Genomic DNA, 27,574 nt, shown 5'->3' with positions numbered 1-27,574 from the left:
CAAAGCAGCTATCAACCTGAGAGGAGCACTGAGTCAGCACTCTGTTTGCGTGAAAAAACATCATTTACTTTTAATTATCTAAAATGCCAAGCTGGGTAACAAACTGAAGTCTTGTACTCCTTTTACTAATAATTATTATTTATTTGCTTCTTTAATACTGGGAAAACATTCAACTGACTTATACTTGGTATTTAACTCTGATGCTTCACAAGTGTCACAGCTTGGGTGACCAGGTGTCCTTTTTATGTGGGAATGAATGCACTGCATTTTTATCCCTTGTCCCACAATTTGACTGATTTTGTAGGCCAGGCAAATTTTTAAATCCTGGCTTTTGCACTGTGGATATGGTGGGAATGCTTTGCTGTTGTACTTAGTAGCAGGTTAGCCCGTCTAATGCCATACTCATTAGGGAAAGTCACTACAAAGTCACAAGCTTTGGAGATTTTGTTAAATGTGATGGAAACTATTTTCTGTAATCGATACAGGGTCTAAAAGTCTAAAAGAATACATAGGGTTCATATATAAATATATATATAAATCAAATATATACATACATACAATTCTCGTCTGTGATCATGATTTATGATAACTGGTAGTTTCTCAATGGACAGATCAGTACTCAGAACAATGGTATAAGAACAGAGTGAAGATCTAAGAAAGAGAACTGTAGATTTACACAAGTTGGAAAGGTCTCTTGTAGCTTTTTCTAAACTATAAGGATTAAGTTAAATAGTTGGATCTAAATCATTTGCAGTCAATGACTACCTGAACTCTAGAATTCTTGAACGTCACCAAATGTGTTTGCTTTTACTGCAGCCACCTTCATTTGCTGCTTTTCTGTGGGTTTCTCTGACTTCAGTTTTGTATTTTTTTTGTAAGTGAAAATATTTTGTAAGTGAAATTCATGCTCCGTTTGGTTGAGACCAGGTAACTGACTTGGCCATTGAAGAATATCACAATCAGCCTTGAAAAGGTCTTAGGTTCCTTTTGCAAGTTGTTTCGGCTCATTATCCCTTTGAACTGTGAAGAACTGTGATCAGTTTTGCAGCATTCATCTGCATCGGAGTGGAGAGCCCTGCACTTCAGAAGTCATCCTGCTACTTCTTTCAGCATCTACATCATAGGGGTCTTGGACTATCGATTGTGTGAGTTGTCAAATGAGCAAAGCACAGCTAACTGTGAACACTGGCATCCTTTAACCTTAAATGCAGATGTGCAGCCGATCCTGGTTCTGTTAAAACGTCTCTGTCATTGTTGTGCCGTGTATCTGTGGAGTGGCTGTTTGGAGGGCAAAAGTCAGATCACTCCTCACATGCACAGCCTAATCTATGTGGCTTTGTTTGTGTTTAGGCGTTTTATCTTTAAGATAAAGCAGATTTTTTCTGAGAGAGTGTTGCTGAGTCTGAAGTGCACTGGAATCTTGGAGTCTCTCTGAAAAGCCCAGCAGGCTTTCAACCCGTCACACACCAGATGACAGACAAGCTCTGCTCTACTTGTGCTATGCTGCCATCCAATGGTGACATGCTTAAAAAGGAAAAAAAGGCAAGGCAAAAGCTCACCCAATGAATGAATTCTGTTACAGCTTTGAAAAATAGTAGGCTTTATTTTCTAATGGTGGTATTTACAGGTGGCATGGCCTGCTATCTTGATACATGTGGTCAAAAAAAACCCAAAAAAACCCAGAAAAACATATTTCAGGCAGACGAAGTGTAACCAAATTTACTAATGACATCGGGATATGGACAAAATAAATATCCTATCTAAATCAATGCAGTTGTTTAAAAATGATAAAATATGAGGCTTCGGCATTGCCCTTCAGCATCCAGTGAGTAAACATATGCACTTTCCTGCATACATGTGACACCCCCCCCCCTCCTCTAAATTACTCTAACAGGCTTCTGGTGCTGCTTATAAAACAATCATTACAGAATCACAGAATAACATGAAATCTTGATTTAGCACACAAAGAGTAAAATAACACATTAGAAAAATCACTACATTTAAAACAAGCGGCTGAAATCAAACATGACTGATGTCTGATATTGTTTGGGTGCCAAAGGCAGAGCAACTGTGGATACAGCTTGCGTGTCTGACTTTTCAAACGCTTCACATTGGAAGCATTTTGTCATAAAAGTCTTCACACTAAAGAAATAGTTTAGTGGTTTGTTAGTCAATAAATGGTGACAAATATGCCACCATTAAAGGATATGTTTTGGGTTTCTTTTTTTAAAAATTGTGATAATTTGTTGGGCCGTGAATCAAGGCGCGCTGTAAACACAACCTCAGCAACGGTAATTTAGCAAACTGAGCAGAATGTATCAAACTGATTCCAAACGATCTCTTGATAACATTGTCGGCTCTTGATATGAAAGCTGTAGCCACTGTGGCTCAAGTGATCTATGAAATTATCGATGACACATTTGGATACTAATACAATAAGCTCTCCATAAATAATACAAACAACCTTAAATTCTGACAAATAATATTCTCTTTTACATCAATATACAAACAATATAAGAAAAGATCATAAATATACGGCGCAAACTGGCGCTCCAAACATTCCATAAACATTAATAGTACTGTTTCATAAATGCAATATGATTAAATTACATTGTCGGCTGACGTTGTGATGGAAAAACATTAAAATTTGAATAAACTAGTAAGCCAAAAACTCTGGCTTTAACATGCTGTGGTGAAACTGCAAAGATTGGTGGCTGTTCGCTGAAACATTCATGTGAAACAACACATGTGCGAGAAGACGGAAGAAGCTTACTAAAGTAATAGATGAAAATGAACACGTGGGAAATGCTCTCCTTGGGAGGGGGGGTTGCCATGTGTAAAACTCAATCATTAAGAAATATGAAGCCTTGAATTTTCCATACTGGGCTGAATATTTTACATATTTTGGCGTATCCTATACATATTCTAAATAAATTACACACAGTATTGGTTTATATGCCATTCTAGAACAAACTGTCAATGTGGGCGGCTGACGAGCCTCAGTACTACACGTGTGGTAGCCGTTTTTCCCAGAACGATTTATGTACAAATACTGTTTCTGTAGTATCTACATAGTTCTATGTACTCGTAGAAATAACAGAATTTAAAATGTGCCAAAAGATACACTTCACACTCAGCATGGTTTAAAACTTTCCAGAATTGTTGTCCTACAGCATTATTTTCAGCCATATTTTTTTTTAATAAAATACATAATACATGTTCCGTTATTACAATTTGCCTGGAGATACTGACATGTAATGTTTTCTTTTTTATTTATTTTTTGCTGTGTATGTAGAATAAGGGACAGAATATAAAGAATATATGTCTGAGATAAAAAAATTACTAATGCATAAGGAGAGTTAAAGTCTACCTCAGCACGGTGGGATTCATGTTAAGAAAAACAAAACAGCAGAGCAGGGGACGGTATGAACACGATGTCAAGTTTTTTGTTTTCGTTTCCCTGATAGAGCAACGTCCCCCCCACATATGAATGACAGCAGGCACTTGAATGTCATCGCTGTGCGCGTGTATGAGGAAAGTGGCGGATAGTCACATGAGACCGATAGTCTTTAGAGAGTGTTTCTTGGAAAACAAATCGTGGAAAAAGAGCCGCTTCCTCCTCAAGATTCCATGTCGTCTTCGTCGAAAGATGGTGGCACGAAGCTGATGACCTCGTCGTAGGTTAAGGCTGAGAACAGATAATTGAAATTACTTTCCAACATACAGAATAAATAACCTTTAAAATCTATTTGGTTTCTAACAACTCACCTTTCCATTCCTCAATTTCCAGCTCACGGCTTTCAAAGCTCTGGTCGTAAGGCTCTGCTTCAGGCTCGTCATCTGGATCGTGATACTGGGCAAAGTAAGGGTGGGCCAGAGCCTCAGATGCTGTGATCCGCTTGTCTGTATCAAGCACCAACATTTTCTCCAGCAAATCCACCGCTAAAAGAAAGAAAGGAGACAAAGGTGAGTATGAGAAAAACTACAGGTCAGAGCAAAAAGGTCCAGAATGCTAACTTTTCTGTCAATATATGTACTGTGACTGCAGTCGATGCTCATATTAACTATCGGCAGCCTTTCAAATAATGGCATCAGCTTCTGTTTGTGTAAGAAAAAAGGTCAGCCTATACTAAACACTTTGATTCCAGTGATCCCAGCTCCATTAAAATGCTGTGCTGGGACCTTAGGAGAGCTTCTATAAACTACTGAATCATCGGTGTGCTTAGTTTTTCACAGCACTGCACAAAGTCTTGTGAAAACCTTCTTTTTCACATGACTGTATGCAGTGAAGACTTTGAAGAAACTGAGTGTGACAGTGACAACTGATTGTTGTCACTGTCACTAGTCGGTACCAGATGTACGGGTCGTTTAATCCAATTGTTTTACATTTTAATTGATACCCAATGCCAATAAAGTCTTTTGTCCTAATGTTATGCAGCCGTCTTCCACCAGATGGAGCACGGTTGCTGAGAAACACCATAAATCTATTAATCTGGGCCCGATTTTGGGGGTTAACGCTTTTACTGTTAGTTCTTTTAAAGGAGAAAAAGTGACATCATGCATACAAACGGGGGAAATAAGTTTTCCCTGATGGGTGGATGGGCTTTTGATAGGGTGAGGAGTTCAGTCATTCATGATGTCGACCCCTGGGTAAAGGGTTCCGACTGGGCATGTTCTACCGAGAGGAGGCCCAGAGGAGACCCAGAGGAGACCCGGGACCCAGTGGAGATAATACGGCCTGGAAATGCATCAATTTTTCCCCGGACAAGCTGGAGGACTTTGTTTTTTTTAAGTGGTTGTCATGAATTTTTTATCTGCGTGCGTCATTCATAATGCAGCTTTGCAGAGTTTTTCACATTAAACAGTTTCCAAAACTTGATAACAGAGTCTCTTAGTTTAAGAGTAGTTGGTTAGTCTAATTTTTTTCCCTCGTTTAGTCGACTAGAAAATCAGTCACCAGGAACATCCCCAGTCTAAAAGCATTTTATCTAAAGCATTTATACAAATACTGTGTGCTGTAAAATGCATCAAGTCAGTGACGGAATAATCCTACAATGACATCCCCTAGATTATCTGCTGAAGAGCTCTTTATGACTCGAGGTGACAAAAGTTAATGTAGCTTGTTCACGTTACATAACTTGACATTGGTTACGTGAAATAATTTCCTGATGTGGTACGAGATGCACATGAGAAAGCACCCTTCACTAATCCAACTCGGCTGTCACCTGTATCCATTCTGTGTGGGTTTTTTTTTAACTTGATTGATTTAACATGCATAGCAATCAGGGTTTTTCCTGGCGTGGAGCTGGTCTTTGTGCAGTAACTACACATGCAAGCACAAATGCTTCATGTAAAGCAAAGCAAATGAGACACTGTTATTTCATGCCAGTGCTAATTGTTTTTCCTTTTGCACTAGCTAAAGCTAAAAAAAACCCCCACTGTGATAAAAAAAAAATCTTGCCAAAACAGATGAAACCGCTCCCCCATTATTATAACTACCACCACTAGAGGGAGCCAGTGAGCCAATAGCAGCCTAACCCAATGGTGTCATTCTGAAAGAGGAACTTACCAAGAGGGTTGGCACCAATAAACACGTCAGCAAAGTTTCTCTTTGGCATCTGGGGAAGTGAGTTGATATAGTTCCTCGCCTGTGAGAAAACAGAAACAAAGAAGTGTACTGTAAAAGCAAACTGCAGAAGATTTCCAAGTAATAAGGCAGCTTTTAAACTGCAAAAAACGTGCAATATTTCAATAGAACTACAATACTAAACTGAATTTGCCTGTTGCAAGACAAACTGTACATCCTCCCATTAAGCCATGTTCCAAGCATTTTAACTAACACCCAAATCACATGCATTACATAAACACTGTGGTATTATTTTCATAGTCAAATAGGATAGATGATCAGAACACGCTGGCTGCACTGGCAGAGCACTCTCATAAGCCTTGCTGTGAAAAGCATGACAAGTCAAAGAGGAAAAAGGGAATGTGTGGCGTGAGAGCAGAGGACAGTATGCAGAAAGGAACTGGTAGGATATATTTTAAACATCAAGTCTAGCTGCATTTATCTCTAAACAGTAATGTAGCTATCAGCTGATGGATGACTGCAGCATGGCCCTGATTCCGGCTGTGGGGAAGAGACGGGGCATGTGGGAAGACGAAGGGAACTTGTCTCACCTCGTGGCTGGGCATCCTGCTTATTAGGGAGGCTGGGGGCGTCCCTGTCAGGCGCATTATCTGCTGCAGCTGGTTTATATCTAAACCTTCTGAGTCAAGGGGTATCATAACATGGAGGTCAGCACATCAAAGAGCAGGTGTAGTTAGGAAGGTGGATGTATAGAAAGGATAGGGACTGGGGTGGGAACACACACGGGGTGAGGATGAGGAGGATGTGAAAGAAAGGAAGACAGTTTCTAAACTTTAATATAAAGAAAACCTTCATTGTCTGCAACCTATATTCAGATAATCACGAACACTGTGGTCCAGTTTGGCACTAACGTTTTTACTGTCACATAAAAGTTATCAGCGTGGCTCTGAAAAAAGTCATAGTACATGCTGGAAAGAAGCAGAAATCAAAGCACTGTGCTCAAATGGGATAAAAGCAGAGTGTTAAGAGCAAAACAGGTGCAGTTAAGAGGTAGTAGCATTGACACCAGGTCGTAAAATAAAGAGCCAGGGCAACACAAAGGCAACAGGGAGGATGGGCAATGCAAAAGAAAAGGAAAAAACAAATAAATAAAACAAAACTGGATGGGATGGCACTCACAGACTCTGAAGAGATTTTCATCAAGAGCTCAGGCCCTGGCGTTCCGACGAGCATCATTATAAGCTTCAACTGATCAATATCTACCACACTCACATGAAGGAAAACAGAAAGGATGGAGGACGTAACGGGGACAGAGGGGTGAGAGGTACAACTGTCGATGCTGTAGCCTGTAACTGATAAAGGTCCACTTATTCAAAATAAAAGATATCAAGCACCAACTAAAAATCATACAACGTCACACTGATGCATAAATATTCACAGATGATTGACTATGACTATATCACTTACTGTGACTGTGTGAAGTATTAAAGTACTTAAAAATGACTGAATGTAGATGCAATAGAAAATATCAAAGCAAATTATAAATGAAAGACCAGAAGCAATCAGAGTTGGAGGTGACATTGGTGGAGCTAACAGGCTACAGTGCTGTAGTTTCTGTGCCTGCTGTGGTGAAAAGGAAAAGCAAAACTTCTACTTCACCCATCACAAACAAAACAGAAAGTCTGGCTGGAATTTTCATCCCTCAGACTCAAGGAGGTTGAACATGGACATTTTCAAAAGCTGCTTTTATTCTGGGCATGCTCTTTCATAAATGTAATTCCTGTTGTTTTCTACCTGAATTCTTGTTAGTGTCTAAAGAAGTCCTTGTTTTTGTTTCTCATCTGTCTGCTGGGTCAGGGATGAGATACTACTCTAGGTGGAGGAGCTCAAGTATCTTGGGGATCTTGCTCACGATTGAGGGAAGACTGGAGGGTGAGATTGACATACGGACTGGGGCAGTGTCTCTAGTGATACGGATGCATCGACCTGTTGTGAAGAGAAGGCTCATAATAAAAGTTAAACTGTTGTTTTATTGATTAACCAAAGGGTGGCTGGCTCGCCCTTAGAGACAGGGTGAGGAGCGGGGCCATTTAAGAGGCTCGGAGTAGAGACGCTGCTCCTTCACATCGAAAGGAGGCAGTTTGGTGATTTGCACATCTGATGCCTCCTGAATCCTTCCTAGGCATACCCTGTGACTTCGTATCCCCCCCCAGATGAGCTGGAAGAAATGGCTGCGGTAAGGGTAGTTCCGGTATCTCCGCTCAGACTGCTGACCTCATGACCCGAACCCAGACAGGCGGTAGAAAATGGATAGATGAATATGCATAAAATTAGGTGTGCAACTAGTGATTATAACTCACCGTGTAAATCTTATGAACAGTGATAAAACCATCACAGACTATTGAATCTACAAAAAATTGAGAATCTGGAATAGTGTTTATAATTCTTAGTGCAGACAAGCTGAAACTATAAAATAATTGTCCACAAAGTTTCAGATAATCATTTGATCCATCAACAAAAATAAATGAACTAACTACTGCGTCTCCACTCTGCAAAAATGTCACCAGAAAGCATGACAAGAATTCTCTAAATCACATCTAACGAGCAGTTTGAAGTGATTTGCTCATGCTACTGTTGACACACTACTACCTAGTACCCAAAATATGAACCACATACAGTTGTAGTATGTCTACTATTTAACATTTTTAATCCCGGTGCTATGGGAGTGCACCTGTACTTACACTGTACAAAGGCTAATGAGATGCATTGTATCCACAATCCCTCCCATTCTACTCATATGCAGAGATCAGCTTCCATTCAGACAAGTAAAAGGAGACAGACCAGAAAGACTGCTTGCTGTATATTCAAACAAGCACTGTGGGTTGGTAGCTCCACTACATCACAAAGCAGTTTCGACACATTCAAGCACACATACCCCTGCAAGGCATGCAGCGAAGAAGGTGTAGATCGGCTGATTGATTAGTTAGAGCAGGAATTATGAACACGTTATGAAACAGATTTTGATCTTTAACAAAACCACCAACTTGGTGGCGTATGCTACCTTCTATATTTAAAGGTGTGTGTGTGTGTGTGTGTGTGTGTGTGCGCGCGCGCTAATTTACAGGGTTTTCCGGTATGTTTTTATATCAAATCACATGACAGCTCTGCTGTGTGTAAGGGTTTTGTGGGAGGGAAACAGGAAGGTAGTGTAAAAAGTATCGTGGAAAAGCAGTGGAGATAAAAGTGGGCAGCACTGAGTCATAGACCACAGGGCACTATTAACTCCATATGAGAGTGTGTGTGTGCATATCATGCACACACACGCACACTTTCCTGGCTATTCTGGCATGTAGCTCACTGAATTCAATACTCAGCAATGCTTTTAAGTCAGCCCAACTAGGTAAAATGGTGCTTTTGTCTGTGCTTGCAACAGTGCTGCAGCAATAGATTCTGTGAGAGCCTGGCAGTGAGTGCACTGGACAACAATTCTTATATAACTAGTCTAATACATATTTGTAAACCGTGTGCATATAAGCAGATTGAACTCAACCAGTACCTCCTCCTAATCTAACACAGACCTGCAGGCTGGCTACAATCTGACATTTATTTTAGCAGCAGAGGTGGAAGGATACGGTCTGTGCCAGGGAAGAGTGTCCGTCCTGTAAGTAGTTCAGCCATGATGCAGCCCACCGACCAGATATCCACTATTAAATAAAAAGAAATCATTTCAAACATGCATCTCAACAAATCCTTTAGATATGACACAAATCCAAGCTTTTCAGCATAATGCAGAACAACACAGCTGTACGTGCATGCTGCACATGCATATGCAAATGCAACGATGTAATGGTATCATCCTGTAATCTTCACTACTTGCGGTGAATTCAATGAAGTCTGCCTTGTTCTTTTCAGATTTAAACGCTGCTTCCTGATGAGAGCTGAGACTGCAGTTTTGTGACAGCATCCTGACAATTTGTCAAACTGTGAACGAACTGCGCTGCATTACGTTGTGTTACATGGGCAACGTTTAATTCAATAACTCTCACTGTTAAATAGGAAGAGAATTTCAACAAATTCAATTTTTTTTCACAAACCAAACGTTTCAAAGCTGCTGGGGAAGGCACAGCTCAAAAGCACAGCTAAACAGCTTGCACAGTTTAAGTCCACATTCGTTTATTTGCCCATTTACACCAACACCACTTAATGCTTTGTAAAGAAAGTGTGAAGCAGAACTAAATGGCACTCAACAAGGCAAACGTCTGTTGTGGATGATTTAGGCTGATGAAAAGGCCTCTAAACATCATGTTGAATAAACAAGAAAATTGAAAAGCTTGAAAAGCTGTCCTAGTTTCTCTAAAGTTGTCTCCTTATTTATAGAGAAGAAAAAACTTAGTATCCTTGTATGATCACTGCACACATAACCCCCCACATCATTGTAAACGCATGACTCTTGACTTGTAACAGATGTCCAAAAAGCTATTTCAACACACTTTTATGAAACTGCACTCAAAACATGATTGAATGTCAGTGTGCGTACCGGTCATGTTGTAGTGCATCCAGTTGAGCATGATCTCCGGGGCGCGGTACCACCGTGTGGCTACGTATCCTGTCATTTCATCATCCGTGTGCCGTGCCAAACCAAAGTCCAGGATCTGAGTGATGCAACAATGCATAGGCGACATAAAGACAACCAAATGAGACATGACTGAGCACCTTTAGCTCGACAGCAAGTTATATCGCATATGGTGAAGCTTGGATCTGAAACAATCAGTCTCCTCACCTTAAGCTCACAGTCTTCATTCACAGCCAGATTACTGGGCTTCAAATCCTGAGGAGAGAGGGGGAAAAAAAGAGTCCAGATGAGAATTTAGAAACAACAGGGAGACATCCTGCTGGTATTGCTACACATGTCATCATATTGCAAACATTTGTGTATGTTTTTTGTTTTTGCACTCATTCCTTCAATTATATTTTTAATCCACAATCAGAAACGTAAAACATTCCAAACCAAATTTTTATTTTATTGTCGTGTTAATCTGATTACTTCAAGCTCTAGTGTATAGATTTAATAAAACACCATCCAGAAAAGCTAAAGTGCCATTAATGGTTCTGTTCAGTTTAACCAGCACTGGACTGTTTTTCTTTGCAGACACTGACACATTCAGTGAGGCCATCACTTACTCTGTGGATGATATCTGCAGAGTGGATGTACTGTAGGGGGGAAAGAACATAAAAATATTTAAATGCTAATGCATCCATCCATATGGAAAGCATGCAGTCACAAAAAACACCTCACTTACATTAGTGTGTATTAGCTTATGGTATTTTAAATGTACACCAGCTGAACTCCCAAGCGATAAAACGAGCAGAACATCAACATAACTAGTGTACATTTCTTTAAATAGTAATCATTCAGAAATACCACTAACATCTTCCTTCGTAGCCAATCATCTGCCTCAGCCTCCTCTTCTGTCCATAAATTTTCTCTGAGGTCCATATTCAGCATTCTTCGCCCAGTGTATCCACTTTACCTCCTCTGCAAATGCTCAGACAATCTTAGCCTTGCCTGTCTAGCTTTGTCTCCGAACTGCTCAACTTGAAACTGTCCTTGTGATATGGTCATTATCTCCATCCTGGTCACTCTCAGTTAAAATTGTAACATCTTCAGCTCGGCCTCTCGTCTTTTCGTCAGTGCAACCGTCTAAAAACTGTACAGCAGGTCTTACCATCCCTTTCACTCTTGCTGCTATCCTTCTGTCACAGATGACCCATGACACACGTCTCCGCCCACTCCACCCTGCCTGCACTCTCTTCTTCTCCTCTCTTGTGCACTGTCTGTTGCATTAGATTGTTGGCCCCAGGTTTTTGAATCTGTCCACCTTCACTAACTCTACTGCCTCTACACATCTTCACTATTACACCTGTCTCTCCCTCACTGACACACACATGTATCCTGTCTTATTTCTACTGAGTTTCATGCCTCTTCTCCAGAGCATACCTCCACCTCTCCATGTTTACTACAGACTACACTATCATCTGCAAACATCACAGTCAGCGGACACCCCTGCTGCACACCTCATCTGCCATTCTACCCATCACCACTGCAAACACGAAGCAGATCCCTGATCCCCATCTTGAACACTTCTGTCACTCGTACTGCACACCTCACCACTGTCCTCATACATGTTGTGCACCATCATGACTTCCTCATGCAGTACCACAGTTCCTCTCTTAGCACCCTATCATATGCTTTGTCTAGATCCACAAATATAAGCCAAAGTTTCAAAACCGTTCTCTCCTCTGAAATGTAACTACAAGAAACACAATCACAGCAACTCTGACATATCTGCTTGCTCTCAACAAGTGGCGTAAACAGGTGATTGACAAAGATAACACTTTCATGGAACAACAAAATCAAGTGTGTAATAGGCTGTAATCATACATGGTTTGCTCACATTACAAATACTACTAGCTGTAGCTGTATCCAGTTAACTTTTTACAGTCTGTGTTAAGACTCAACTGAGCAGCATTTGCTCTTTCCTGCATTGCAACAATCTGCAAAAGAGGAACTGTTGAATTTTATCCATTCACTTTCAGTTGCCACTGTTTGCAGAAAATTTAAAAAAACAAAACAAAAACAAAAAATAGTCACAAGAGTGGCACAGAAACGTCGCTGCCAACTAGAATTCAGCTGGTCTAAACGCAGAACAATGCAGATGCATCTGTGGTCTAGTGAGCTAGCTTTGCCTGGTTCCACAAGGCACCGCTTTTGCACAGATTGAATGCAAGTCAACTTTTAGGAGCAGCCAGTTTTGAGTTGAAAATGAGGGCCTCGCTGACCTTTAAGCCTCTGAGGATCTGGTATATGAGGAACTGGACGTGGTCATCCGTGAGCTTCTGACACTTCACGATGTTGTTGAGGTCTGCACCCATTAGGTGTGTCACCAAGTACCTGCAAATCAAACAGCCAATCAGATGTAATCTTATAATTCAGGAAAGTCTCTCTTTGATTTCTGCTGCAGCTTTATTTAGTTTAAACTTTAAAGATTTAATTTTTGCAGATTAGCAGGTCTGTGTAAAGTGCAGCTAACGGTGTTTTTGATAAAAAATCATTCATCATTTTCTGTAAGAATTATTTCTAAATGTGGCAACTTAAAAGTTGGCAAGATTAAAGTGATGATAACAGAAAAACAACACAACAGAAAAAAAACAACACTTTTTTTTCTCAACAGCAAAATATTTAAACAGAAAGTAAACCACTTGAAGGAGGCCAGCAGTGATTGTAGTATATATATGACCTCTTTAATCACACAGCACTAGTCCAAGGTCGTTGTCAAAGAACGAGGTGTTCGTTAATGGTCACGTGAAAAGATAAGCACCACGTCTTTGGCTAAACTTCACCTCGTGTATGAGATCGCGTTGAGGTTCATCTCACATTTCCACAAATGTGCAACATGCTGATGACGTTACACCATGCAGAGAATTCAAGGACGCTGATTGACTATTCTGCACACATACACTGCCAGATGGCTGTTACCATGGAGACTAGCTGTGATGTTCCTTAGGAGCACGTGTTCACCCTACATTCACCTTGGTACCACTCGCCACATGCTGCTCTCTCATGATGTTAAGAATCCTCGTGCATCTCTAACTAGTTTTGGCTATCGAGGTAATCTTGCGATTATCTGCTGGCACGAACGCTTTCATTGTGTAAAAAGTGAAGCTTATAGACGCTGAGACAGTAAGCAAGAAAATAAACAAACTGAACGAGTGAGAAGGAGAAAAGCAGAGAGCAAAAAAGAAAGAAAGAGTGACTTACACATCGTTAAATTCCTCTAAGCTTGTCGCTGGTGAGAAAACATCTAAAAGGCCGATCACCTGAAGGAAAAACCGAGAGGTCAGAGGTTAGAGACAGTTAGCAACTGGTTGGTGGGTGAAGTTTAATTTAGTTAAATAAGCAAACACCCCACCCTGAATCACCATCTTATTATAAGAGAGGTTTAAGCACTGTAGTGATCTCAGCACCTAGGCTGTCAACGCCATTTTGCCTGACAAAAAAACAAAATAACAGATCATGTTATCCCAGCTGATCACGGTAACTGGGGTCCCAGCCAGGAGACTGGCCAAGAGGAGGTAGGGCCTGGCACAGGGCCTTGGCTGTGCTCTCCGTAAATAGGCCACATAAGGCCACAGACTACTGGAGGGGCCATAGGGGTCCAGTGCAATGTGGATTGCAAATAGGGATGGAAATTGAGAACGGTTCTTGTAGAGAACCGGTTCCAAGTAGTCAAGATCCTTGGAATTGTGTGTCTGCCTGCATATCGGTTCTTGCACTCTCACTATGATCAGCTGATTTGTGTGGAGGAAAATTGTGGCGTTGTCTACAGTTTGGACATGGACATTACTTTTATTTTTATTGCACAAAAGGATAAGAGCGCGTTGGGAAAGTGGAGACTGCTCCAGGGCATAAACAACTGCATTATACTGCTAACAAAGCTTTGGCTCTTCGCAAGCACCTACACAGACATAATGCTAACGCTAAGCTAGCCAAGAACCCAGAGTGATTTTAAAGCTGAGTAAATGTTGACACCCGGCCAGCACCGTGATAAAGTGAGCCGTCACTTGCGGTGAAGCCGATGCTGAAATCAACAGCTAACAAACCAATGAGCAGCCAGACAGCAGCTTCCTTTTCTACCTGTTTGTGTTTCTAAAGTAGAATCGCTTTAAAGTCTCTTTGTGCTGGTTTTCATCTTTGTGTTCATACCTAAATACTAGGGGTGCAACGATACACAAAATTCACGGTTCGGTTCGATACTTTGGTGTCACGGTTCGATATTTTTTCGATACAAAAAAAATGTTCATGCATTTTTAATTTGTCATTTATTAAAATTATAAATATATATTTTAACTCAAAAGTACAGTTTTTAAATTTAACCCTAACCCTTGTGCGTGTTTTTTATTTTGACAGCGAATGCGCACCTGCGGACCACTTATGTGCAGCCCTGGTTATTTAGCTCGTCATATTGCAGCCACAGAAATTCTTTTGTCCATGAAAACATAAAGCTGCACTTTCTTTTTGCCTCATAGTCTGATTTGTCATAACTTCTCCGTTTTGTGGTAAGCTTTTCTTTGGCTGTCACTTCTTCACCCTGACCTGTCTTATTTGGCTCAGCAGAACTAAAATATATATCTGTCTGTGAAGGTCATCGTAGTCAAATATAAATCCTGCTGCTTTTACACACGCACTCACATAAGCTCAGCGATTCTCTGCGCGATCAACCTCTCACATGTTTAAGCTTGCTGCGGGAGATTTCACTTGTCATGTTTGCATAGTAAGCTAACGATTAATAAGACGATGTCAGAGGAATTGGTGCACAAATTATCATCACTCACAGATCAGTGCTGTCGCCCTCTATACACAGTTCGCACGATTGCAAAGTGAAAGCAAAAAAACAAGCGCAAATTCAAACGCGATTTCAATATGTCACATATTGACAGTGGCTCACCGATGCCAATGACATAATTACCCAGCTACATTTCTGAAAGAATGCAAAAGCATTGACATATATTTTTCCTTCCTACAATAGCCCGACGGGCAGGGCAGAGATAGATTTTGGTAGCCCGACTGAAAAGATCGCTAGCCCCGGGACGTCGGGCTAGCGATATTGCGAGCCCTGTATCTGATTGAGGAATCACTCATCTTTGGAAAAAGAGAGTTTATTACAGAGAAATGTCTCTTTCCAAAATAAAAGCTATACTATCTGCTTCTTCTGGGCTATATTCTCAGCAGCATATTAAACATATAAGGAGAATCATGTGCTAACAGCTGTCTAAATGACTCGGCTAAAGTTAGTAGCATGCTTGCTTGTTTTTTTTCTGCTTCCACTTGTCTTTGCACTAGGATGATGTCGGCGTAAATGTGCAGTCATATTCGTTGTGTTCCCGCTAGTGCTTTCAGGTTAATCTCGTTGAAATGACCTTAACGCCACAACACGGCAAATCTCCGTTAACGAGCTACCGCCGATTGCCCTGTGCATGGGGCTAGACGGCCAACACGTTAACGCGCTAACTGCGCTAACACACTAGCTCCCACCCATGTAATTGAGCATTGCATGGCACATCCAACATACTGTTTTACTTTAGTCCATGACTCGCTTACCTTCAGGGTCATACGTCACATGAAAACCAAAATAATTCCAAACGCCAGATCTGAATGAGGGTGCGGGAGGTCCATGTTGTAAGGAGAGCTTAACTTCTGTCTCGCTAGCTTGCCCTGCGCTCTTCCTTCTGATGATGCTGTCTGTGTTGAGCGCTCAGTGAATCTGCGTTCGACTACTCCGCCTAGGCTGCACTGTCGAGCCTAGGCGGAGTAGTCGAACGCAGATTCACTGAGCGCTCAACACAGACAGCATCGTCAGAAGGAAAGTTGATAAAATAAATTAAAAATTTTGTATTGTTCGATACATATGCGTACCGAACCGAAAGCACTGTATCGAACGGTTCAATATCGATACGAATATCGTTGCACCCCTACTAAATACTAAAGGGAAAGATCACGTGTCCTCATTAGAATAGCTAGCCTGCAGGTTTATACTGTTAAATTATAATTATGTATCAGTGTGTTTCAGTTCATTTTACAGAGTAAAATGAAAGTAACGTAATGAGTAGTATAACGAATGTCTTTCTCCTGGGTGTAATTAACGTACTGCATTACTTTTAATAAAAGTCTTCTGTGTGATATGTGTAAAAGCTTTTTTTTACTTTACTTTTTTTGACGAATGACGCAACACCGATCAGAACAAAGAGGGGAAATACCTCTAAGATCCATGTAATTCATTTGCATGAATGTAATGTCTTTGATATGCTGCTTAGAGATGGTCTCAAAGTGAAACCATTGAGAATCGATAAGAAATCAAATCGCTAAATTCTTATCAATTCCAAACCCTAATAGGAAACAATGCATATTGCACAGTATAGCAATAATAATAATTAAAAAACAAAAAAACAACAATAATAAGCAAAGAATTTGTTGCTGATTTATGTTCAATTTAGTGTTAGCACTAGGTGCTGTGCTTAAGTTACCTCGTCTCTTCAAAGGAAGTAGTGAACATTATTTGGTTGATGCATTATTTAGGATAATCCACCAAGCTGACAGCACAGGCACCTTTCAGGTAGTTAAAGTTGCATGCAACCGGTTATGCTGGTTCCAACAATGCAAAGTTATTTATAATGGCTTATAAATGCTGGATGCATTATTCCTTTTTTTCCTCTAGCAATACAAAAGCTTTTAGAGATGGGGTGTGTTCTGGAGTCTTTAACCTAGAATACACTGTATTTGCAGGGTCCTTCTCCCCTTTCCACAGTCTCTTGCACAATAAGTTTGTGATTGTATGAAAAAAAAACAACGTAATGTGTGAAAGTGACTAAATATGGATGCATACAATCACTACAGTTGAATATCTGCAGCTTCACGGTGCATCAAAATAAACTAAAGAAAGAAAAAACAGAAAGTCTTCTTATTTATGTGTCTTTCAGCAGTACGTGTATTGTACACACACTTCAGGCATGCATATACACATGCATGCAGACATACTGGCAGAGAGCAGCCCTGAGTGCTACCCCCACCCCCTGGAGTCAGGGGAACTGAGGTAGATAGGTATTGTAAAAATACTGGAGCGGCCCACCCACACAAGACCTAAATCTGCAGCTGATTGGTGGGCCACGGCCACAACAAACAGCCGATTGGTCCACTCAGGCTTTCCAAACTCAAAACTCGGGGAGTCTCCTGGCAACAGCATGAGCAAAACACAGAATCCCTCCCTATGTAAGCCACAGATATGTATTAAAGCACAGAGGATTTATGAACAGAAAACCACCGCAACTTGATGTTTTTTTTCTTCTTCCTGTTAGTACAACAAAAAACCTGGCAGCAGCATGTTCACGCCGAGATAAGTGAGATTCTTTATCAGAATGACATTTCTACGCGACGTTACCGTCTTGCCTTCAACACAGCAATACAGGCACAGACTCTGTATAATCCTCCATAATCCGTATTCCACGTAAAACCTGTTTTTCAAATGCACTGGTGTGTTTTTCCCCACAGTGCCAGCGCACAGCGCAACACTAATTCCAAAACTGCTCGAGTTGTAACAGAAGTGAAATCAGGGCTTGTGCAAAAAACAGGATCTAAGAAAGAATTAAAAAAAAATACAGTAATGTGTGAATGCTGAGCCAAGTGCGCTCGGACTGAACCACAGCAAGTTCTGGCATGGGCGATGACGTTTCATATTAAACTTTTTTCACAACATAAGGAGACCTGGATTTTTTTTTACGGTGATCTGGCGTGTTCTTGTGTACATTTCTTCCAGGTGGCCTTTCATCTAAATACATGTAAGGCAAGCTAAAAGGTGCGCTTCTTTCTCACATTTCCATAAGATTTGAATAACTTCTGCACAGCAGCTTCTAATCAGAGCAACTGAGTAGCAACAATCCCAAATCAGATCTTCCATTTAATGACTTCATAGCTGTCATTTATTAGAAAGACTACCCTACGTGTGTTGTGATAGCTTCTAGAGTTGCGCAACACTTATTGCATGAATTCTGTGAGCGCCTGCAATGAGTTCTTAAAGCTAACTAAACAGTGCAGAATACAGCTAATATTACATTAAACCGTAACTTTACAAGATGGGCTTTCATTTAACTGTGAGGTTTGTTGTACTGTTGTTAGGGGGTTTTCCCCTTTAAGACTTTCCATGCTTCTTACAGCTAAAGTTTCTTTTTTTTCCCTCTGTGAGCGTGCCTTCTGAAAATTTTCACTTCACAGGTGCTGCTGGCAGATGATATCTCATAAAGTCCACTTGCATATATTGTGGCAATCGAAATATTTCTACCTCTTCTCACACTGTACACTTCCCTCTTTTCTAGAAATATTTAAACTCATATACAACATTCACCAGGTGGATTTGTTTCCACACAGGACTCAAAAAGCCTTCATCTGCACGCCAGCTTGAGAAATAATTGCTCACATTTCAAAACACATAAAGATCCTGTCTCTCTGGTCAAAAGCGTAACCCCGGATGAAGCAACAGCACAGAAACCAGGAACAATGTTTGCGTTTTGTATGCGGGCAAGTGTCTGCATGTGCAGTATCTACACACACACACACACACACACCAAAGCAGTGATTATAGGCGGGAAACTCACACCAAAGGCAAAAAAGTTGAGATACTTAGCAAGATTTCTTTTTAAAGTTGCAGCTACAAAATAAGATTTAAAAAAAAGACACCACAGTAGGTGATGGGGCTGCAGATGTAAACCCGTTTGGTGACTCATACCTCACCAAGCAACATCAAGCAATAGGCGTTAGACGCTAGCAGGGGAAAACCTCCGTTGTGATGTCCTGTTAGCATACACAGTTATTGCCTGAGGACAGTGTACCCGTGCCTGCTCATGCTGACACACGAAAATACCAGAAGGACTAACACTGGGGTTTAAACATGACAGTTAAACTCTTGTTTTTTAGTCAGTTCCAGGTAGTTGACATGCAGATGCTGTGATGTTAAACTGAGAGTACCTATCCTTTCTTTGTAGGTGGCTCAAAGTCAAAACAATGCAGACGCTAGCAGAAATATCCTACCACATAGACTTATCACCTTATCACTATGTTATAGATGTGTCTTTACATGCTTTCCTTTTTTGAATTCCTGCACGAGCTACATGTTTTTTCAACTCTTTCATCGTCATTTTTCAGCAAGTTAACCCCTCAAGCGCCATCAATCCAGCCTGATCAATCCATCAGGCTTGTTACATCCACCAACTCAAAGATATGGTCAGAAGTCACGAAAGCGACTGATCCTTTTGTAAACCTCGTGTGCTTTTCCATGTCCACTTGCATGCCACAATTCCTTTAGACGTTAAATGCACAATAAATGTTGTGTAAATACTGAAAAAGAGGCGAGCAATCACTGCCGCTTGCTGAGAGGTGGAGGTGATGTTTCCCCAGTTGTAGGTGACTTACATTTTCATGCTTCATGTGTTTGAGCAGTCGCAGCTCTCTGTAGGTCCTCTTTGCATGGATGATGGACTGGAAAGGTCTGGACAACTTCTTCACTGCTACCTTCAGGTTCGTCTTCACATCAAACGCCGAGCTGAAAGAAAGGTAACGTGTGAAACGGGTGGGCTCTTAACAGAAAAAAGAAAATGCATCGCTACCAACAGCTGTCACATAAAAAACCCAAACATTTCTCAAACTGACAATGAGATTCTTCATTAGACTGCGTAGGTGTCTAACGCAGTAAACAAAGCAAATACTTACATAACACCGAGCGCTTGGTTTCAGTTCTTATTACACTCTACAGTCTAAAGTTGAATAGGGAACATGATTGAACCTGTTCTCAAATATCAGCAGCATGGTGGGCAATGACACAGGAGTGTGAAAATACAGCAGCTAATTACTGAAAAACAATTAACTGCACAACATGCTGGTTGATGATCAGCAGCCTCCAGATAGAGTAAAACATTCATCTATTATAGAGCTGCTGTAAACTGTTGTTTACATGCTACAGAGTGTTCTAACATTAATGTAACCCAGCTGACTGTCTGACTTTGCACAAGATGTCCACAACCACTTGTGACTGACCACTGAAAGTCTGTTATTGCAGCTCTATTTGGAGAATTGGTTCTTTTTTCCCCCCCATTCAAGAAAAGCACGGCTGACGTCTTTTTGAAGGCCCAATCTGTCAAAACATTATTAGTAGTATTTTTATCACAGGAAGACAGCAAAACAGATCATTTTATGTAACAGGAACAAAACACACACAAAAAAAACACAAAAGAAAAAGGTCTTATAATTAAGTGTGTGGCCTCAATTTCCTCTTTTGTCTACACAACTGTCAACATTCAACAGCTGATTAATTCAAAACGGTTCAATGTGCTGGATATCTCATTTAACTCGAGCAAACTCAAAATTAGCAACTGCCTGGTAAATGTGATGGAGATGTCACAGATCTTTATTTTTCTTCAATTCTGGTAATGGTTAATGTAGACGCCAAAAAGCATAGACACGAAAAAGATGAGTGAAATGAACGTGTTTTACTTATTTACAATAACAAATAGTTGAGCACTGGTTGACTCTTAAGATTATTAGACAGACAATGTGAAAGAGAAGCTTGACATTGCTGTATTTCCTTTATCTGTGAGGGAAGGCAACCTACTTACAATTAACCACATTCCTTCCAGGTCAGTCAGATACGGTACATCGTGCATAGATGATTGCAACATCTTTAAATCTGTGCTCCCATATGTGTGTTCGTTGTTGTTCTTGTTGTTATTTTTACACCGCAGACCAACTAAAACAAAAAGCAGGAACTGCATGGAGTGACACAAGGAAACCACCAGAACTAGACTAGCGGGCCAGTTTTTCTGTTGCCTTTCAGTTTAAAAGGATATGGGAGTCAGTTTCTCTTGAAATGCTTTGCTCAAACTGTCGACCTTTTAAAATTAACTGCACACACCTATGGCTGAGAGTGCAACGCCACGCACAGGAGAAGTGTTAAAACTGATTCTGTGTGAGTGACAAAGCTATGACCCAGAGTGCAACACATCCATAATAAGAACATTAAGATAAGCACTGTGTTTTTTCCAGTAAAGCTGAGATAATCTCCCACACCCAATGTGCTCCATGTCAGAGGCTTGCAGAACAACTTTAATGTGTCAGCAGTGAGGGAAAACCCATAGTCAGTAAACAGTGTACCAATCCTAAATGGCAAAACAAAGGCACACGCACTCAAACTGCTGCTAATTTGTAGGGCAAACAAGATGGGTCTAAGCATACACTATCCAATTAGTCAGCAGTAAATGGAACTGCCATAAGAAATGGCCATAAAGCGTAGACTAAAAAAGGAGCAACAGCTTCACAGGGAAGTAGAGAAGCAGCACGCTGACTAACAGAAGGCCAGAGTGAGCAAACAGGCAAATATGTGCTGTAGATGAGTCGTCGAGATGTCTGTAGTAACTGTCTTATAATCGTAAGACGTGCACGTGCATCGAGAAAGCTGGAACGCTGCATTTGTGCACTCTTTATCTGAGCACAAACATGTATACATTGGATTTCATATCAGAGCATGACGGGGTTCGTGTACGCCATCAACGTGATCGGCACTGCCAAATCTTACCACACGCAGTATCATTTTAAGTAACGAGCCATAACGTATGATCTGTTCATTATTGGTGAAATAATTGACACGGATTAAACTCAGAATTATAGCAACAGAACACATTACAATTTTTACTCTCTGTGTTGCATTAACACTTTGAGCCACATACTTCACCTTAGCGCAGGTCAAACGAGAAATGGTAGTAACACCTCTTTCTGCAAAACAAAAAAGAACCTCATCTAACCTGTATGTTTGTTAGGAACAACAATGCATCATAATCCTCAGTACACAGTCACGGAAGGAAGCAACCGTAAGACGACAGAGTCATGCAGGACACCGTGTCCTGAAAAGCCAGTAAAACAATAGGTGAGAAGCAGAGTGAGTTCTGATGATTGATTCTGAATTTCAGAGCAGCAACGCAGTCAACGCCAAACTCCCAATCATCATCGTCATCATCAAGCTTTCCTGTAGCTGGGGACGAATCATCAGTTCATGATGAGTGCATTGTGGTGCAGGAAGTGTTTTAATATGCGCACACAATGACATAAGGCACAGCAGTGCTTGCGATAAGGCTTAATTTCCTCTGGGCCACTCAAACATCAATGTTAGACATTAAATGATATAATAAATATGGAAAGTGGGGTGACTTAATGATCTGGTGACGTTACACCATGCTTATCGTGTTTACTTGATCTTTGAAATAATCTCATTAGAGCCATATTCCAGCTAATAATAGCAATCATCATCGTTTAATTGATTTATCAATGGCATTATTAACACAAACCTGCTCAGTTAACAGACCTACAGATGAGGTCGACTCACCTATGTCTACTCTATCACCTAGTCACACTCACAAATCAAAGTAATTTTAGAAGTTGGAAAACTTAAGTATGTTTTTAAAATCTAAAGAAATTGACTAGCAAGTGTTACCTACAGAGATTTGGCACAACAGGACATTCAGACCATGATTTTGCTTGCTGAAGCTGTCGGAGGGGAAAAAAACAAAAACTGCAAAAAGTCGTATTTGTGTTTTAGGGATTCAAACTCTAATCCATAACTTTATACCAAAATGAGGGGGTTTACTTTTCTGACATCACTGATGCATTTGGTCATAGACCTCACATGACCAGCTGCTAAAACCAAAGTCACAAAATTGCTGCTTTTGGGCACAAGCTGAAAAATCATTGCACTTTTCTCTGACGTGACAACCCAAGGAGCCTTGTGCAATTCTTTCTTCATCAGCAAAATATGAAACACTAAATGCTGTCTGACAATGTAAAAAAAAAAAACATACAAACAAACAAAACAAAAAAAACAGGAGCACATAAAGCCATCATTCCAGGTAAAGAAGTTCTGAAGCTGTAACTTGCAGCTTAATAAATATAAACAGAATCATTTAGGTCGAATTTCAACTTCATGAATAAGAAATGTGTGTAAGCAGAGCCAGAGTTTACCCTGCATTATCAGCTGGAGCTGTGCCGAGTAAACTTTAGGTTGCAAATTTGCCAAAAACAGTTTAGGCCTGTCAATAACGAGTGTTAATCTCAGCATGCTTTGAAAGAGTGCCCATGAAAACGGGAATCTGCGGATCTGAGAGTATGTCTTTGCACAACACTGACATTACAACATACATATGTAAAAAAATTAAAAAGCTTTGTGATACTGAGCAGCGTGTTCTTTACTGGGCTGTCTTTTCTTTTTATCTATGGCTAAGAATATTTCTGCCCTGTGTTAAAGTACCTACACACACCCTTAGCTGGGAAGCCTACAAATAAAAGTGCAAGGACACATTGAAATCCCAGCTAGCAGCTATTACTCCACACCAGCCCTGGCTATCCATTCAAGTCTGTCATTCAAAAAATAGTACAGCCAAGATATAAGTAGATATCAGTAGTGTTATTATCTTTGGTGTATGCGAGTGCAAAGTTGATCAGGCAATTCAAATGAAAAATCCACACAGTTAATGCCTGTGGCTGTTTTACTGAGTGGAGAACTCAAGCAACATTATGGTGGAGACAACAAAGACTTGGCCCGCTGAGTGCCTGGGAGCATGTGCCCAGCTAACCAACAGCCGTGACATATTGGTGGAGGAGCTATGAGGTTATTTATATTTTTCCAGATACCATCTGAAGGGCTTTAGAGGCACACTGCTCTCTGGACCACTCTAGTTGCAGATTTTTTTATTCTTTTTTGTTTTTGGGAAGTTGCATTACGCAAAAGGTTTTCCACAAGAAAAGCTGACAGCTCCTTACAGAAAAAAAGCACAAAAAAAAAAAAAAAACCCCACAGGAATTTTCAAAAACTAGCTGCTTATGGCAGTGCTCACATTTTGCCTTGGAAGTGGTGCATTTTAAATTCGTAACAAGAATAAGCCTCATTCAATGGTCATCTATGAACATATGCCTTGCATTTGGCTTTGTCACTGGTGCTTCCAAACCCAGTTATTGTCTTAAGGACAAAATGAGGTCATCCACCATCCACCACTAAAAACTGCACAAAAAAAACAACCTTTACAGTCAACAGCTGAAGAGATGAAAGTGCGGCCAAAATGAGTTGTAAAGTTGTAATTACGACCCGCTGCTGTCCATGACTTTGTACTGACTAGAAGGCGTCAGGGCTGATGCCACTACCTAACCTCGGGACCGTGAGTCATGCGTGTACCACAGCGGGCGAAAGGATGACATCATTCTAGAGTCATCGACGTCGTCGGATGGGCTCCTGTAGAAAGCGCTCACTGTGCATGAGGGGGGCCTACTTTCCGAAAACCACGTGACGTTCTGGTACTCTGCAGGCTGCACCCAACTAGAAATGCATAATATATGCAATGTGCGGATGTGTAAAGTGCCAGGCAGCACATACAGCAACATGGCAATTATTTCAAGTGGAAAACGCGTGCTTCGTGACGTCCTGGTTAACCCTTAAACTGTGTAATTGTTACAGATGTGATCTGATAAGGAAGAACCCCCCACCACCACCTTTTTTCCTTTTCTTTAAACCAGATGATGCAAGCATAGACATGTCGCACATGTAGCCTTCTGTTGATAAAATATTTGTTTTTTTCAAAGCAGCAGTTAAACTTCGCCCTGGGGCCATCACTGTGCTTACCGTACGCTACAAGTTACACCAGGCTGTTCAGGCGACACGAGAAAGTAAAGCAACAAAGTCAGAAAAAAACGTGCACAAATCACAAACAATCCCCACCCGCCGAAAAAATGCGAGCTACTGTGTGGAGTGTGCACGGCTGAGCTACCGCGGCCCGAGTATTAGGACGTAAACAAAGGACACAAGTTATATCCCCGTGTCTTCCACGGACACCCTGCGCAGGCTGGTTAAGCAGCCCGGCGACAGATAGCTCTCCCGGGCCACTGTGGTTGGTGGGAAGTCGTTTGGTCGTTGTGCAATCGCGCTGTGTGTGTGCACTAGCTCTCTCGCTCGCTTCTGCTGTGCAACAACAACTTACCACACGGATCCGTAAGCACCGGAACCGACAGGAGATAAGTTCTGGTAGCGCTCCGGGACTTCCCACACGGTTTTGTTGAGCTCCTGTCGGTAAAACGTGGGTCTCTCCTTCTGCGACATTCCTGCGGATTCACCAGCCCCGCAGTGACAAAACAAGCCAGCGGAAACTTCTGCCCTCTCCTCTCCTCCCTGTGCGGCACGACGTGCGGTAGTGATGCTGCTCTGCAATAAAACTCTACACGGAGCCGACCCCGAACAAAGCAAAGAAAACCCAAAACAAAAAACTCCAGCCGCCTTGTCGTGCAAATTTCGGTGCAGTTGCGCAGGTAAAATCCCACTTCTCCGTGCACGCCGGGAGGGCCGTCTGAAGATAACTTCCCCTACGAAGCTCTTTGGGGTCAGGAAGCTCAGTCTGGCTTTCGCTGGATTTTTCGCCCTGTCCCCGCTTTGCTGGGCGCGCGGAAACGTGTACGCGTACGTCTCTTCGCTCCTACGTCAGCCAGTGCGCGCTCACGTAGCGATAAATTTATCTCGCGAGAATTTGGCCGCTATTGGGAAACTAGGGGATATCCCATCCCCACCGTGTACAGGAGCGGGAATCTCCCCCTCCCGTTATGTTAATTGCGACACGTTTCTCCTCTTTAAATGTTTACGTCAGGCAGTGGAACATACAAGTATGAAAATAGTTATCAGATGAGCAAATGAGCTCCGTTTTAACCATCTGAGAGAGATCTGAGAGAGATCCTGCTTCAAGTTAAAAACAATAGGAATATCTGATAATATACATGAGCAATATAACACTCACAGGGGACATCTTTAGCTGAGTAGTACCGTTTCCCTGCTACATAGCTCATTTACACTGTGGTACTTTAATAATACTTTATTAATGTGGTATTAATGCCAGACCATTACTTAATTATAGAGTCCTGACTGGTTAAACAAGCACAGCATTTAGGCCCTTTATATAATGCCCCCAAGCAAAACCTGGCTTGCTCTCACTAGCTGCATACCTGATTGCAAATGAACCTTGACACCACCTGTATGTCAATAAGGTGTGACAGCTGCTTGAATTTAATTACACTGGAAAGTCCAAGATTGTTTATTAGCAAATTTGGTATTTCTAAGTGTTCACATGTCACTAAAGGTCTATCACTCATAACAAGAAAAGCAGACACACAAATAATAACATGAATGATGGTCAACTTCTGTTTTAGTGCCCTTTTAACGAACACGCTGACTCACACTGTCATAACTCAGAATAGACCACGCCAGGATTGGAAATACAAATTCCACCTGTGCTTTCCTTCCTATCACAGTAAATGTATCAGACAACTCTCAAAGGACTCCGTGTCCCTCAAAGTACAGAAAGTATGGCATATTCCTACAGATAATAACTTATCTGCTGAAGGTTGCCTTTAATAACAGAGAATGTTCACAGAGTGGCAAAAGACACTGAAAGGCGTGTGACACGTGTAAAGAGGTACAAGGTTCACTAGGTGCTGAGCTGGGGGTTAGTGGTCTTACAGAACCAGAATGATCTACAAACTCGGTGCAAACTTTTTACACTAGCCTCAGCACACAGTTATCCCTCATGACACATGCTGAAGGCATCAATGCTGCTGGGGGGATTTTGCTGGGGGGTTTCTGCAGCAGACGTTGGTGGGTAAAAATGAAACCAGCAAAAACACTGCTATATTGAGGGGGGAAAAGTCACTTTACCTCATGAGAAATGACTTCAGATCCCAAATATGACGACAGAGATTTTTAAAAAGAACCGTGCTACTCCACAGGAGTGACAGAAAACAGAGTCAAAAATGCAAATGTTGTCAGGGCAAAACTCAGGTAGGTTGCAAGATGTGCAAAGCTGATGTAAACTACAGTTGTATCACAATGGAAAACAAAAAGAAAAAAAAACACAAGGACAGGGGTGAATATACTTAATACACTCACTGGTCACTTTATTAGGTAAAACCTAATAGTATTGGGCTGGACCCCCTGTTCTCTTCAGAACTAGTTTAATTTGCAATTGTACAGATTCAGCAAGGTTTTGGAAGAGGCCATTTGAGTACAGTAATTGTCACGTTCAAGAAAATGATTTGAGCTTTGTGACATGGAAGCAGTCATCAGAAGGTGGATACACTGGTCATAAGGATATGGACATCATCAGCAGAAATACACAGGTAGGCTACAGTGTTTAAACAATGCTCATTTGGTATTAAGGAGCCCAAAGTGAACCAAGAAAATATACCCCACCACATTACAACACCAGCAGCCTGGAATACAAGTCCAAGGCAGGATGGATCTTTGCTTATATTTTTAAAATCAAATTCTGACCGTACCATCTGAATAATGCAGCAGGAACTATGATTCCTCA

General features: G+C 41.2%; 1 protein-coding gene across 2 annotated transcripts; it reads right to left on the bottom strand.

Moving 5' to 3' along the window:
• Positions 1-1,583: 1,583 nt before the first annotated feature.
• On the bottom strand, positions 1,584-25,661 carry mapk14b (mitogen-activated protein kinase 14b). 2 transcript variants are annotated; one of them, XM_004545117.4, is made up of 12 exons: positions 25,202-25,661; positions 19,605-19,734; positions 13,407-13,465; positions 12,428-12,539; positions 10,769-10,798; positions 10,368-10,415; positions 10,125-10,239; positions 9,220-9,291; positions 6,767-6,846; positions 5,570-5,648; positions 3,769-3,942; positions 1,584-3,688 (listed from the first exon to the last, which is right to left on the bottom strand). In XM_004545117.4, the coding sequence occupies exons 1-12, from the start codon at positions 25,318-25,320 to the stop codon at positions 3,621-3,623; spliced, it is 1,086 nt and encodes a 361-aa protein (XP_004545174.1). In that variant the 5' UTR covers positions 25,321-25,661; the 3' UTR covers positions 1,584-3,620. The 2 variants fall into 2 exon arrangements, with proteins under 2 accessions (XP_004545174.1, XP_004545175.1); XM_004545118.4 differs by lacking the exon at positions 6,767-6,846 and adding an exon at positions 6,178-6,257.
• Positions 25,662-27,574: the final 1,913 nt, after the last annotated feature.

Source organism: Maylandia zebra, linkage group LG5 (genome assembly GCF_041146795.1).
Source record: "Maylandia zebra isolate NMK-2024a linkage group LG5, Mzebra_GT3a, whole genome shotgun sequence".
Classification (NCBI taxonomy): Eukaryota; Metazoa; Chordata; class Actinopteri; order Cichliformes; family Cichlidae; genus Maylandia; species Maylandia zebra.
Note: the sequence above shows the minus strand (reverse complement) of the source record. Positions and strands in the feature narration are given on the sequence as shown.

Excerpts from the sequence above, each read along its gene's own strand:
- mapk14b (XM_004545117.4), bottom strand. The coding sequence starts at position 25,320 with ATGTCGCAGAAGGAGAGACCCACGTTTTACCGACAGGAGCTCAACAAA. Across the intron at positions 13,466-19,604 it reads AACACATGAAGCATGAAAAT|GTGATCGGCCTTTTAGATGT; the intron begins GTAAGTCACCTA and ends TTTTTCCTTCAG. Across the intron at positions 9,292-10,124 it reads GATGCACTACAACATGACCG|TGGATATCTGGTCGGTGGGC; the intron begins GTACGCACACTG and ends TTTATTTAATAG.